General features: G+C 37.6%; 1 protein-coding gene across 1 annotated transcript; it reads right to left on the reverse strand.

Annotated features, from left to right (window-relative positions):
• Positions 1-305: 305 nt before the first annotated feature.
• On the reverse strand, positions 306-9,952 carry hoxc1a (homeobox C1a). The gene is made up of 2 exons (XM_039749887.1): positions 9,048-9,952; positions 306-1,007 (listed from the first exon to the last, which is right to left on the reverse strand). Exons 1-2 carry the CDS (start codon positions 9,670-9,672, stop codon positions 625-627), a joined length of 1,008 nt encoding a protein of 335 aa, XP_039605821.1. The 5' UTR covers positions 9,673-9,952; the 3' UTR covers positions 306-624.
• Between the last annotated feature and the right edge of the window lie 4,645 nt (positions 9,953-14,597).

The raw sequence follows: 14,597 nt of genomic DNA on the forward strand, positions 1-14,597 counted from the left end.
TTTTAGTAGGCTAGATAGATAGATAGATAGATAGATAGATAGATAGATAGATATTAATTTGGTACAGTAGGCAGGATAGATATTAATTTTAGTAGGCTAGATAGATAGATAGATAGATAGATAGATAGATAGATAGATAGATAGATAGATATTAATTTGGTACAGTAGGCAGGATAGATAGATAGATAGATACTGTAGATAGATAGATAGATAGATAGATATTAATTTGGTACAGTAGGCAGGATAGATATTAATTTTAGTAGGCTAGATAGATAGATAGATAGATAGATAGATAGATAGATAGATTTAAGGCAGTTGTAAATTATTTATATTTCCTTTGGTGATTATATATTATTTATTTTTAACACAGCACCAAAATCTTGCAACTGCACGGTGCCCTTGCAGACCCAATTGAAACCACACATCTATTGACTTTATAACTTACAGTGTACGTAAACAGAAGTAGCCCCATGGCACACCAGGCGATTTAAACATTCCTTTGCGGTAACTTTAAACTAGTGGATGCTTGTGCATTGAGTTGTGCTGCCCTGTAAATTATGCGTGTCTCTTCTACAGAGAGCGATTAATATTCCCTTTCCGTGGATGGAAGAATTTCCTGAAATGTCACGCCTGCAGGGGCGAATGGCTCGCCAGAGGTGGGGAAGGGGCCGGGGAGAGAGTATTGTCTGAACGGTCCGAAGGAGAGTCTTCAGGTCCACTGCAGGACAACACGCCGGACCCCGCGGCCAGCCCCTCTCGCTCTCTCTTCTTTTGCTTCATGCGGCGGTTCTGGAACCAGATCTTTACCTGCGTTTCGTTGAGTTGCAGGGCAGTCGCAATCTCCACTCGTCGAGCCCGTGTCAGGTACTTATTAAAGTGGAACTCCTTCTCCAACTCCGTCAGTTGCTTGGTGGTGAAACTGGTCCTGGGGGCACCGTATCCCAGAATTCCAGAGATGATAGGGGCGCCTGTAGTGAAGCCACCATCACAGACGTGTCCAGGGTTCACTGTAAAGGAGCAAACCAGACTCGTTTATGGGATAATTTAGGCAAAAGGCCCTAAAACAGCCAGAAAGTTAAGATCATAATCTGCACAAGTCAATACCCTGCTTTTACTGAGCTCTTAAAAATAACACACGCACCCCCATCCAAAAAAAAAATCTCCCCCAAAACGAACCGTTCACATGAAGGTTTCCAAAAAGAAGATTTTTTTTTTGACGTTTCACAAATAACCATGCATAGATGATAACAGATTTGAAAAAAATGTATGTGAACTCTTGTTGAATACAAGAACATTTTTATAGCCCAAAATCACACAATGAATGCCTCAATGGGTTTTAACAGGACCGGTTGACTCCCTAAGAAGACAAGAAACACCGGCTAAATTAAATCTAGTAGGGCTAGTCTAGTAGATCTGCTTTGTCTAAATATTGGGAACCTTTTCAAGAAAGAAAGAAAGAAAAGAAAAGAAAACTTTATATGCAGAAAACCCGGTTCTTTGTAAAGCACTGAGGAACCACACAATCCAGTTGAGTTTCATGAATAATTGTTATTCCTAAGTGCACGTGTACCTGGCCAGAAACGATCACATCAAAAGCTCACACATTTCTAACATTATTATGGACATTATTATTATTTTTATTATTTTTATTTTTTTTATTTTTTTGCAAAGGTACTTTCATTTACTTCCTCTGTTTCTTGTGCTGATTCAAGTCTGTTCCTAACTCATTAATATACATCAAGTTCCAGTACGGTAACAACTGAAAATATCATTAACAGAAGTCAACACATTTGTAATGAAACTGATTGGAATCGGGACTGCTATTTCTTATTTTCAGCCAAGTCAAAAGTTTTATTTCTTCTTAGTTTTCTTCCTAGTTCCTTTAAGTCTAATATTTATTTATTAAACGTCTGAGCCAAATTCCTCCCTGAAGACAAATAAAACATTTCTTTCTTTCTTTCTTTCTTTCTTTCTTTCTTTCTTTCTTTCTTTCTATTATGCCCTTCTCCTATGAAACAGTTACAGCAGATGACGTCAAATGGAGGGAAATGTCGAGTAACTTGCTGATATTTGGTGTTTGGTTGCACTCATCAGTCCCAGTGAAAGTTACTCCGCGAATTAAAACAAATTGAGTGGTTTGAGTGGTTAAGCCTTTCACGCCTGTTCGGTTGACATCGGTACAGAACTCAGAACATTTTTTCCCCTTTTTATTGATTGAGGTGTAAGTTTTGAAAGCTTCTATTCTATTCTAGGGTTGCGCAGAGAATCACAATATTCAGCATTAGCAGTTTTACAACTCAATTAGAATTTAAAACTCAAAATTTGTCTTCAAAAATACACATTTGAAAATGCTGATGGTCGCGTCATTTATAACACCCCTGGGCTAAAAGAAGCAGACATACCGCTTGTTATAAAAGTTCTACATTTTGTACGTGTATTTCCATAAGAAACTTCTTCTTCGACAACATAATTAATTAAGGAAATAATTAATAGTAATAGTAAAAGAGTTAAAGAGTTGAAGAAGGTGTAGCTTACCGCAGGTCGCACAGATCGAAGTGTTGGCGGAATGGCGCTGCCCGCACAAGTGTTAAGGCCACTTGTGAGCCCCTTGGCCCTCTTAAACTAACAGTCACCTCGGCTTATGACTGCAACAGAGGAAGTCATTGTAACATAAATCATGTCTCCTATCGTAATTAAAACACCAGGCATGTAAAGCCACATAAAGTCACTTTGTTCGTATTTATTTTTATTTCCACGAGTTGTGTGTACTTTATGTAGCAAAAGTGAGAGACATCTTAAGCGCGTCTTTATTACGGTGCGGTGCATTCCTAAATCTTATTTAGAGTTAGACGTAAAACATAATTTGCTGAGGTGTACTTTCTTCTTATTCATACATGATTACAAAATGATTTACTATATTGGTTACAAATATAGTAGCTCGACAAAAATATCATCCAGCACATCGCCCTGACGTCTAACACCTACATATCAATCCTGTAATAGGTAACCGCTACTTCTGCAGCGCAAATTGTATTTAGAATTCATGTACTCTTCCATTTTTCAGTACATATATTACATGGTAATTACAGAGTAATTGTCGAATAACCTCGGGGTAATTCTAGGATATTTAAATAAAATATAACCGGGTAATTAATTAACAACATGAAGGTTAATGGTGTTACTTCTCTGTTAAGCAGAAACCGAACCAGCCATTCCAATGATGAAAGAAACGGTTTAACTTTAAAAAGAGACTTAATTTTAGTGAAATTCATAACTGAATAAGGAGGTCAGTTATCAATGCGGTTGAACGCCAAAAGCTTACAATATATTTTCATAATGTCTGCCCATTTTGTTCATGGCTGTCTTTTAGGTATAATGAATGCTGTCAGTATTAATAGCTGCTGGAGTCTCAAATTTTAAGGACTGCACCTTTTTGAGAGAAGCTTTACGTCGTACAGAAGCCAATGCTTACGACACACGTGACTGTACTATTATTATTATTATTATTATTATTATTATTATTATTATTATTAGTATTACTACTACTACTACTACTAATTGTAATAATAATAATTTAGCAGACGCTTTTATCCACGGAGACCTACAAAGTAAGCTATAATATATGGAAGAATAATTAGAAGGTCCAAGCGAAGAAGATACAAATCTGAGCAACAAGGAGTCGTACTTTAAAATAACACCTACAACTAGACTATAGCACAAATCAGTGTCCTTAACTCTAAACATGATTTTTTTTTATTATTATTTAATTGTCCGACCTTACAGTTAGGGTATAAGACAGAAACGAACATCTGGTCGAATCCAATGGAATGACTGGTGCATTATGTGCAAAGTCAAATTCTGAATCAAATGGTCCCTCCTTAGCACGCCCTGCGACGTAGTGAGGGAATGAAAAATGTGATCATAAACTTGAAATTTACTAGCATCTGATTAACGAATACCCACGTCTCTCGTTTGTAATCAAAATAGTTATTCCCCAAGTTCAAGACATTTTCTTAAATGAAATAATGGCCATGATTTATGCCACTTAATTTTTTTTTTTTCTAGATTTCTTAAGTTATGTGTACTAAATAAGTACGCGAGAAATGGTGTGTCTGGGTCATGATTTACCCCGCTATAATACGAAGAAGAACTTTATAAGTACAACGAATGAAACAATCGATACTATATATTTTAGCCATCAGGGATCACGCTGTCAAATGATTCAGCAGCTGTCGGTCCATAATTGAGGGTTGTCATCTCTCAAGAATGATAAAAAGTTGGAGTTGCTTTAACACAGGAGAAGAAGTTGGGAATTGGGCGGACTTCAAGGTGACGCTTTCATATCCGTGTTGGGCTACCTATAAGACGGCACCGGAAAAAAGATCAAAGGAGCAGGGCGGTTTAGGGACAGTTAGTATGGGCCGAAAACTTAGGAGTGATAGAAAGAAAGAAAGAAAGAAAGACGAGTTGAAGTTTATTATCCTTTTCATCAATATGATCGCTATATAGGCCATCTTCTACAAAGATGAGCAACAAAGAAAAAAGGAAATTCAACAGCTGGTGGACTTTTAAAGAAAAAATACGAGACGAACCCGTTTAATTTGTAATATTAAATTATCCCATAATATTACATCTCATCTGATCTTCTGACATCGATTTTCCTAAAAAGCTAACTTCTGAGTAAACATATCCTGAAAAAAATCATAAAATGAAAGGCTTATTTTTTCTGCCACGATTTTTTATTTATTGTTCATTTTTCTTAATCAACTACAAGATGAAATACGTGTATTTTTACTGAAAAGGTTATTTTGATTGTGTGATAAGAACGAAAAGGGGCAGATTCTGACGTTAAATCGTCAGAAAGCGATCGGACAATTAAATATATAAAAAAAAAAAAAATTAAGGGAGAATCAATCTGAAGAAAGACAATTGGGAAACTGACAATCTGTACACACTTTGGAGCAAACTGCAAATATATTTATATATTTTTATTGTAATGAAACTTGTATCGACGTAAGTTAAGAAACTAGTCGACACGCACACAATGTGTACGTCTCTTAGGCTGCTTGGAACCTAATGGCAGTTTTAGTGCCAAAGCCAGCCACAAATTGCTCGGTCAGTTTTTCCGTTAGCTCTTGTAAAGGTTATACGTTATATACATACATATAACATTGTGTCTGTGTGTATAGATAGATAGATAGATAGATAGATAGATAGATAGATAGATAGATAGATAGAAGGGAACTATATGATAGATAGATAGATAGATAGATAGATAGATAGATAGATAGATAGATAGATAGATAGATAGATAGATAGATAGATAGAAAGGCACTATATAATAGATAGATAGAAAGATAGATAGATAGATAGATAGATAGATAGATAGATAGATAGATAGATAGATAGATAGATAGATAGATAGATATGCAATGAGTAGTGAAGAAAAATGAAACCTTTTAACTAAACAGATTGCAATCAGCTTTCTAGGCAGCTCATGCCCGTTCTTCAGGAAATTTCTAATGTTAGTTTGCTTCACTTCTCATTGCATCCATAATGTCTAACACGGTACATCACCTACTATATATATATATATATATATATATATATAATGTAATTCTAATACCCAAATTGCAATATTTGCCGTTTTGGCAACCTATCAGTTTATCTTGCACTTTTGGCCACATTTCCTCCCCACCCAAACTAAAAAAAGTCGGCACACGAAACGGATGGATTCATTAGCGCACTAATTACTACTGTCGTCTTTTGCATTTTGCTATACCCAGCTAATTTTCGCCTATGAATAACTGATTAAGCACTTTGAAGACTGCGCTATAATGCGTCTTAATGCGGTCTGCAATTTGTAATTGACTTTGTGTAAAAGTGTCCAGATAGACAATCATAGATTTATTTAACCGAACGTATCTTTGGTATAAAATTTACGAAACTCAAATTATATAAAGTGCCTTCAGTTTTACAATACAATTCATCTATTCAAATCGTTGTGACATTTTGTTCATAGTGTGGTCTACAGATGGAGCATCACAATTAAACTCACCGTCCAATACTTTTTCTAATCTGATACATTATTTCCATGCCCTTGGTAAATTTTGATTCCATACTTAAAAAAAAAAAAAAAGTTTCTTGGACTGGTTTTAAGCAGGGCGTAATGAGAAGTAATGGCCCAAATATTTTGACCTGCATAGAGTTAAAGAAATGCAAAGCAAAGCTTTCTAACTTGGTAAGGAAGAAATAACGTCAATGGAGATGCATTGATATGACAGATACCTCAAAATTGGAATGACTGGAAAGTTCCAGAAATTTCTGATCAATCAGACTCTATTTTGGATTTTTAAAAAAAAAAGCAAATTTGACAGTGACAAATGGACCTTTAAATTGCTAAATTAACCCTTGAGAAGCGTACATATGGAAAGAGTGCTTATGTACAGACACTTAAGTGTTAATTGAACACTGACGATTTTGCTGTGATCTAGACAGTTTATACTGTAAGTGCATACATAGTAAATCTTTTGATTATTATTATTATTATTATTATTGTTAGCATCATCATTATCATTAATAAATTGTATAGTATCATCATTATTATTATTATTATTATTATTAGCAGTAATGACAGCGTTACTCTTGGGACCTTGAAGCACTTTTTCTCCAATTGCATTACTGACTCATTTGTCTTCTATGTGGAGTTCACATACTCTGCCTGTGTTAAGGTGGGCTTCAGCAAGTTCTCACCAACTGTCTGTCACGAGACATACGCTTACGGTGTTTTGTAAATCCGAATCAGTAGGACTCAGTAACCCTGCCCGGGGTTTATTTCCTGCCTTGCGCCCTGTGTTGGCTGGGATTGGCTCCAGCAGACCCCCATAGTTGGGATATAGTGGGCTGGATAATGGATGGATGGATGGAATCAGTAGGACGTGAGTGAGATGCATTTTTAGATAAACTGGTTCATTAATGGCACTTTACTGGTTTGTGTGGTTGCTCACTGCTTGAAAAAGAACCGTTTTATTCCGTGGAAGGGTCCTTTACATGTGAAGTTGGTACTTTGAGCTTTGAAATGGTTCCTAATGTGTGAAGAATCTTTTCATGTGCAGTAGGCAGGATACTAACAGATCAAGAAAACCTAAACAATAGAATGTGTTGTTGTCCTTGTAAAATCTTGAAACCATTGATATTTCACAAGTTTCTTGTCATTATTATTAAAGGACATTGTTACAGATCTAAGTGAGAGGGTCTTTCTGGAGCCTGCATTTGGATGGTTCTTTTAGGCACCTAAAATGGTTTCCCGGTTGCGGTGTCACTCTGAAGAACCACTTTGGGACCTTTAAGAATATGGTATACTTAGCACGACACTAACAGATCAAGAAATCCTGAACTCATCAGGTGTTGAGTGTCATTTTAAGATCAGGAAGCCACTGGGATTTCACAAATCGGTTTTCATTGTTGTTTATGGACTCTTTTTATGGGTTCATAGAAATTAGGGTTATTTCTGGAACCTTCATTAGGATGGTTCTGTTTGGACCCAAAAACTAAATCATATACCCATTGATATTTCTTAGGTTTGATATCATTGTTATTTAGGGAACTTGTTATTGATCTATGAAAGTTTTTTATTTTTATTTTTTAAGAGTAGTATGCTGTCTAGCAGGATACTAACAGACCTGAAAAACCTGAACATAACACATGTTGCTGTCCTTCTGAAATTAGAAACTCATTTTTATTTCACAAATCTTCTATCATTGAGCTTTCTTATGGATCTAAATAAAGAGTTCCTTCTGGAGCCTTCACGTCGATGGTTGTCTTTTGGTATCACTCTGAAGAACCAATTCGGCACCTTTATTTTTTTTTAAACGTCAGGTCTGGTGTTTTATGATTGGTTCCTGTCTGATTATGTCCTGTATGCTTCTGGGTAAGGATGTGAGTGCCGGTGTCCTTAATCTGAGGATCGTGCAGGCTCAGCAATGGGATAGATGAATGAAAGCGATAATAAGAGTACACGTTTCTGAGAAGATATCAAATCTGAAAAACGCCCAACATTCTTCATTGTGAAAACTTTCTGTTCAACGTTATGGACACTTGTCGTTCCCTAGTTGATGAAAGTATGATAGGCAGAGTTTGGGGAAACCTGGTGCTCAGCATTTGGTTACTTGCGACTCTGAAGTCACCTTAGATGAAAGAATAATGTAACTTAAACTTAAAACTTAAAAAAAGAAGTTTCGTTAACTATAAATGTAAATCACGCCGCGACCGACAAACGACGTAGGCCTGCCTTTAGAAAAGGTGCCTTGGTTCCCGGTAAATCCGGTAATAGTAGTGTTTGGGGGTAGGGTTGGGGGGTGTCGGGGGGTTCTTTTGTACAGAACATGTCCCAAGAATGTAGGAAAGAGCGATTTTAATGGGTGTTTAGATGCATCTTATTGTTCGGCGTCATGTTTGGCGTCCCCCCGTAGTATTCCGACACTCTCTGTCGTTTTTAGCGACATTCCTCGCTTGTTCGCACGTGTTTCTGCCGACAACTAAAGGTTGCTATTGGCAAGTATTCCAAATAGCATGAGACCCCCTGCTGGGTGTTCCTTGTACTTATTAGGACTTGTTTGCGGAGTTTTTGTTCTTCTAGGGACAAAGAAATCTAAACTTCGCAAACTGGACATATTTATTTAAGCAAGGCGCTCCTTTCTCCTAGCAAGCCTGCACCTGTTTATCTATCGATGGTGTTCGTTTTTCTGTCCTCGGATAAAACTCTTTTCTTTTTTGTTCCGCTGACCACCCTAGACCCCACCGGCACAGGTTTTCTGATACCCTGTTAATGAAATAAGCGAGTTCGGCTTATACTTTATGCATCTCTTGCCTTCATCTACAGAGGGCGTTTATAGTTGTTGCGCATGCATGAAGAGCTCAAAGTTTAGTTTTTGTGAATGTCTCGGCATTATTGAAGTGCCATCGCCTTGTTTTATTGCCACTTTCAATTTGAATACCACTCGGACGGTCAGTATCATTTACCATTACATTAACTGTAACAGACTCACCTGTTCTGGAGGGATTCCTTTTCACTTTCATCCAGTCAAAGGTCCTTGTGGCATCACCACAATTATTACTGGGCTCCGGGTGAGTATTCAGTCTCTCCCCCGGACATTCGGGGGTGGTGTAATAGTCCGAGAAGGGATGGCCATCCCGCGTGCTTTCCTGGTATGGCTGCTCCAGTGTCCCAAACAGAAAGTGATGCTCGGGGAAACCACTAGCATTTTCCAAACTAGAGGCGTAGCTGACGGCGCAGGTACTCAATTCAGTCTCTTGACCCCCAGCATAAGGAAGATTATGGTGGTGAGGATGATGGAGGTAGTTTTCAGAAGAAGGAGAAGAAGAATACGCCGGGTGAGGAGTTAAAGCAGCTGCAGGAGGTAGATCTGGACTCAAAGATACGTTGAAAGCGTCTGCCTCATAAGACCCGTTGAACTGATGGGTCGTACTGCCATGGCCATGCACAGTTAGGTGCAGGTCCCGGCCACCCATGTAACGCCCATCTGGCCCGCAGCTCATATTACTGCATGGTCTCTTTTGCAAGTGCGGAGACCTGGCTAGCCTGCTGTAATATGCCCCCACTATGTGTGCAGTGGCATCCCTGGCGCAAATGAACTCTTGATACGAATTCATTCTCCTCTCGGGCGTCTTGCCTTGCCCTTCTGGGCCATAGCCTCGCTTCCCCGTCACTTGAGCTCGGCCTCAGCCTGTTCACCATGTTATTTAGAGACTTTCGCACTGGTTAGGATAGAGCCGGAGCGCGCGCGGGAGAGAGAGAGCGCGATGTGTGGAGAGTTGATCTGGAATCGGGGCAATCATGTGACTTTTACTTTGGCCAATGGCCAGTCCTCGCATTTGAAGGGCTACTCCGATCTTTTAATGGAAGCAATTAATGAATTTGACTCTTCATTCACGGAGGGCCACTGCCGATATAGAATCCCTGGTAGTGTCGTGCCTCCGCCCTCGAAATAAGGCGATATAACCTGGTGCCCCGGATGCGAAGAGATCCTCCCTTAGTTAAGCTTCCTGTTCCAAATCTACCAGGACAGAGTAAAGTGCGTTTCTGGAAATTAAATACAGTAAAAGTAAAATAGCAATAACAATAATGCCTTTACAACGATACATGATGGTGATGGAGATATCAGGGACTTCCAGCATTGCTTTCAGAAAACTAAAGTGCAACGTTTAGAAATATCATTATTACTGCACAAACAACGCGCAAGTCCAGCCATTTTAAAATGTAGACCTCCATCCAAGTAGAATGTAAAATGAGTTAAGATTTGATGAGATGTACAGGATGTGAATATTCCCGTTTTCAGAAAAAGTTTTGTTTTTTGATTTCTCTATTGAAGATTCTGGGTAAAAATAAAGTGCTACCCATCGTTCTATCTGTCAATTATATAGTGCCTTTCCTATCTATCTATCTATCTATCTATCTATCTATCTATCTATCTATCTATCTATCTATCTATCTATCTATCTATCTATCTATTATATAATGCCTTTCATTATCTATCTATCATTATATAGTGCCTTTCATTATCTATCTATCTATCTATCTATCTATCTATCTATCTATCTATCTATCTATCTATCTATCTATCTATCTATCATATAATGCCTTTCATTATCTATCTATCATTATATAGTGGCTTTCATTATCTATCTATCTATCTATCTATCTATCACTGCCACTTTTTGAGCAGTTACTCTAAATGTTGCCGGTTTATTGAGAGATAATGTGTTCGATGGTCATAATGAAATCTGTGGTCATGGGGAATCATTCTGTCTTTTGTATAAATACATTCTAAAGAAAGAAAGATAGAAAGAAAGAAAGAAAGAAAGAAAGAAAAAGAAAACCATCCATTTACTGAAGCTCTGGTAGGAATGATCTTTAGCGCAGGCACCAGTCCAATGCAGGACACATTCTCCGGGATAACCAGCGCCAGAGATGAAGACACATAACTGTTTGATTCCTTAATTTGATCTTCCCTTGTAGCAGTGGTTCTCAACCTGTGGGGCAGGCCCCCTAGGGGGGCGGGAAGTAACAAAAAGGGGGGCGCGAAGATGTGAAAAAAAGAAAACAAGAATCGAAAATATAAAAAATACATCTATTAAAACCAAAACAAATTAATTTAAGCTACATTCTGATACTAGAAAAATAAATATACAGTTAGATAAATGTCGATAAAAGTTAAGTAGGTATAATAAAATATGCATCTATGATATATCATTAATTAAAAAAGAACAAACTGGTATCAGTGGGCTCCTTTCAAAAAAAAGTTAGTGGCGCACGATTAAAACTGTTATGAAAACTCGGGTCGCAAATACTAAAGGGTTGAGAAACGCTGACTTGTAGTTCTCCGCGTTCAGCAGCCGGGAGAGGGGTGTTTGGTTATGTGGTTATGTCTTCCTGGGACGTTTGCACTCCAATCTTGATTTCGTGGGCCCTTTTTTTCTTTTAATACTGTGGTCTGGTGTTTATGTTTCCCTGGAGCTTCAAACTACAAGATATACGTGATTTGTAATGCTCCAAACAGCTATCAAAAATGGTGATGTGCTAGTACTCCAAACCGGTTCACTTCAAGCACCGGGTACAACTACACAAATGCTGAAAATATAACTAATGAAGAGTACTGTTCATACTCCCATCTATGTAGACGTCCGGGTTAATATCAGAGCTCGGCATGTATAAATACAGCAGGTCACATAGCTTCAGTAGCAGAGGTCCAAAGCCATGAGCACTACACCAGGCTGCCATCTATAGTTTTAACTGCTCATACAAGCAACACGTCTACCTGTTGCGCCCCGAATCGCTTTTCAGGAGCCCGTTCACTCTATCTGTGTTTATTGCGAAATCCCCAATAAAGTTGGTTAATGATACGAAAGTTAAAGTGCCCAGCAGAGGGCAGACGTCCTGGTTAAAGCCCCAGTAGAGTCCATACCCCCAACGCTCCCCCCAAAAAATGCGACATAACGGGGAAATAGTTCACAAAATAGTCAAAAATGAATATTTTTGGCACAAGTCTGCTTTCTACCAATATGTGGGTATTTGAAATGCCGCCTGAAGTCCACTCTCTTGTTTCATTTGCTACATAATAAATAGCTGAACGGCTGCGGTTCAATCTGTTGAATGTTGCATGTGATCCAGGGGGCCCTGGCAGTGAGAAGTGCAGCGATGAGCCTGGATCCATCCGTTAGCATGTTTTTGGCTGCAATCATTATTGTATTCATCATTAATTCTGTTTTGAAGCATATTGCACTGAAAGCAAAATAAATTAAAAATATTTTAATTACTTATTTGCATTTTTGCTACAAATTAAACAAAACAACAGGTTGGAAATAAAAAAAAAAGTTTTTATCCCATTTTTCCTGTCTCATACATCACTATGACAGTTCTGAAGCTATTATGAATTAGTAACCTTAAAAATTTTAAGATTAATTTTCGTCTTAAAGAAGCGTGACAAATTGCGTTTTTAATCTAAACTCATTTTAGTTAATGATCTTATGTTTTAGTAACAGAAATACAGTAAGAGGAGAAAAAGACCGAGATCAAGTGATTCTGGAGACCCCCTTTTAGAAAAATAGAAATCACAGAACATCAGAACTGATTTATATGTCGATTTTTGTTGTACCGCATGAACAGCACCTATCGATATACAAACAATTGTCCGATTGATGTAAAATATATAGTTATGACTTGGTTGCTAGTTGTTTTCTAATTTCTTAAGATTTTGTTTGCTTTCCTAAAATGTATTCAGCTTTTCACTCTTCAACATTTACTAGTTGACCTCATAAAATATTAACTGCCAGTCCTCTGTATCGATTTTATGTTAAAAAATGTCAATACAAACTTTGCCTACTATTTTCATGTGGAAACAGCGCACACCGGCCAAAATCCCACTGCCCATCTGTTCACTTCCTGCCGCGTGACTGAGGGGTTGAGTCGGGGCTGGTGGCCGACTGCGACAGGCGTGGGGGTGGGGCTGAGGACAAGGACAATTTGGCTGTTGGTTATCGTGGCAACTGTTCCGCCATTTAATATCGAAAACTGAGGCCAACACTTTGACATTTCCTTATGTTTAGATCTAAAATGTAACGGTTTTCATTTTGCCAGGCAAGGCACAGGTAGTCTCTGATAAAATTATATTCTCGAATCTCCTATCTATCTATCTATCTATCTATCTATCTATCTATCTATCTATCTATCTATCTATCTATCTATCTATCTATCTATCTATCTATCTATCTATCTATACTAACATTAATATCTATCTATCTATCTATCTATCTATCTATCTATCTATCTATCTATCTATCTATCTATCTATCTATCTATCTATCTATCTATACTAACATTAATATCTATCTATCTATCTATCTATCTATCTATCTATCTATCTATCTATCTATCTATCTATACTAACATTAATATCTATCTATCTATCTATCTATCTATCTATCTATCTATCTATCTATCTATCTATCTATCTATCTATCTATCTATCTATCTAAGTGATAGGCTAAGTCTTTGTGATTAAGGTGGGCACTTTCTGAATCTGTTGGCAGTGATCCTAGTCCTCATTTCATCTCATTTAATACAAATTATAGCGGATAATGTATCATAATAGAGCAGGTTAGAGGTCGCCCCAGTTCTTTAGTGAGGGTTCAATGCTGGGTCAACTTGAATTTTTGACCGGGGTCGTTTTTTCGGCTTCGCTCCTTCCTCAAAGACCCACAGTTTGCTTTCCCCTTTTGTGTTCCTTTGACAAGGAAAAATTGCGTTAAAAATACGTAGAATTTTATTTTTCATGTTAGACAATGACAAGATGCAAGCTTTGTTTCTTTCTTGTTTCCTATAGCACCTTACGTATGCATTCTATTTCAAAGAAAAACAAATTTAAAGACTATTAATATACTAATAAACACATTGAACTTTATGTTGAATGTTGGGTTGCGAATAATCCCAAGATTGCTCACCCTTTGTATAAGATGGTTAATTAACATTGTGATGATGTTTCTTTCTTTCTTTCTTTCTTTCTTTCTTTCTTTCTTTCTTTCTTTCTTTCTTTCTTTCTTCAGTATAAATGCTTGTGCTTCATCTTGTAATTAATAAACAATTACTTGTGACAGAAAAAATATCTCCTTTGTTTTGTAATCTTCCTATTTTTGTTTGAATGTTTTTCCTTTCCCGAGATTTCTTCCATTTTTCTTTTCCAAGAAGGGAGTTTTTTTTTTTTTTGTCTTATGGATTCAAGGCTGGGCGTCTGCCCAAACACAGGGCCTGATAAAGGCCATTGAGTGACTCCTTGTGTGATTTTGGGCTGTACAAGAATGAACTTGTTCTTCTTGTTGTTGCTGCGGTGTCAGACGTGACGGTCCAGAGGTGTCATCCTAGAGGTTTCACTTGAGGGGCTAAGAAGATTTTAGGGATGTCTGTGAGACGATGGCCTATGGCAGGTAAACCATAGACCTGTTGAAGTCTCAACATCAGGCACTAGGGCCAGAGATTTTGGAATTGGAGGGGGAATCTTAAGGGCATTAAGATCACGTTTGCC

Source organism: Polypterus senegalus, chromosome 3, assembly GCF_016835505.1.
Source record: "Polypterus senegalus isolate Bchr_013 chromosome 3, ASM1683550v1, whole genome shotgun sequence".
NCBI lineage: Eukaryota > Metazoa > Chordata > Cladistia > Polypteriformes > Polypteridae > Polypterus > Polypterus senegalus.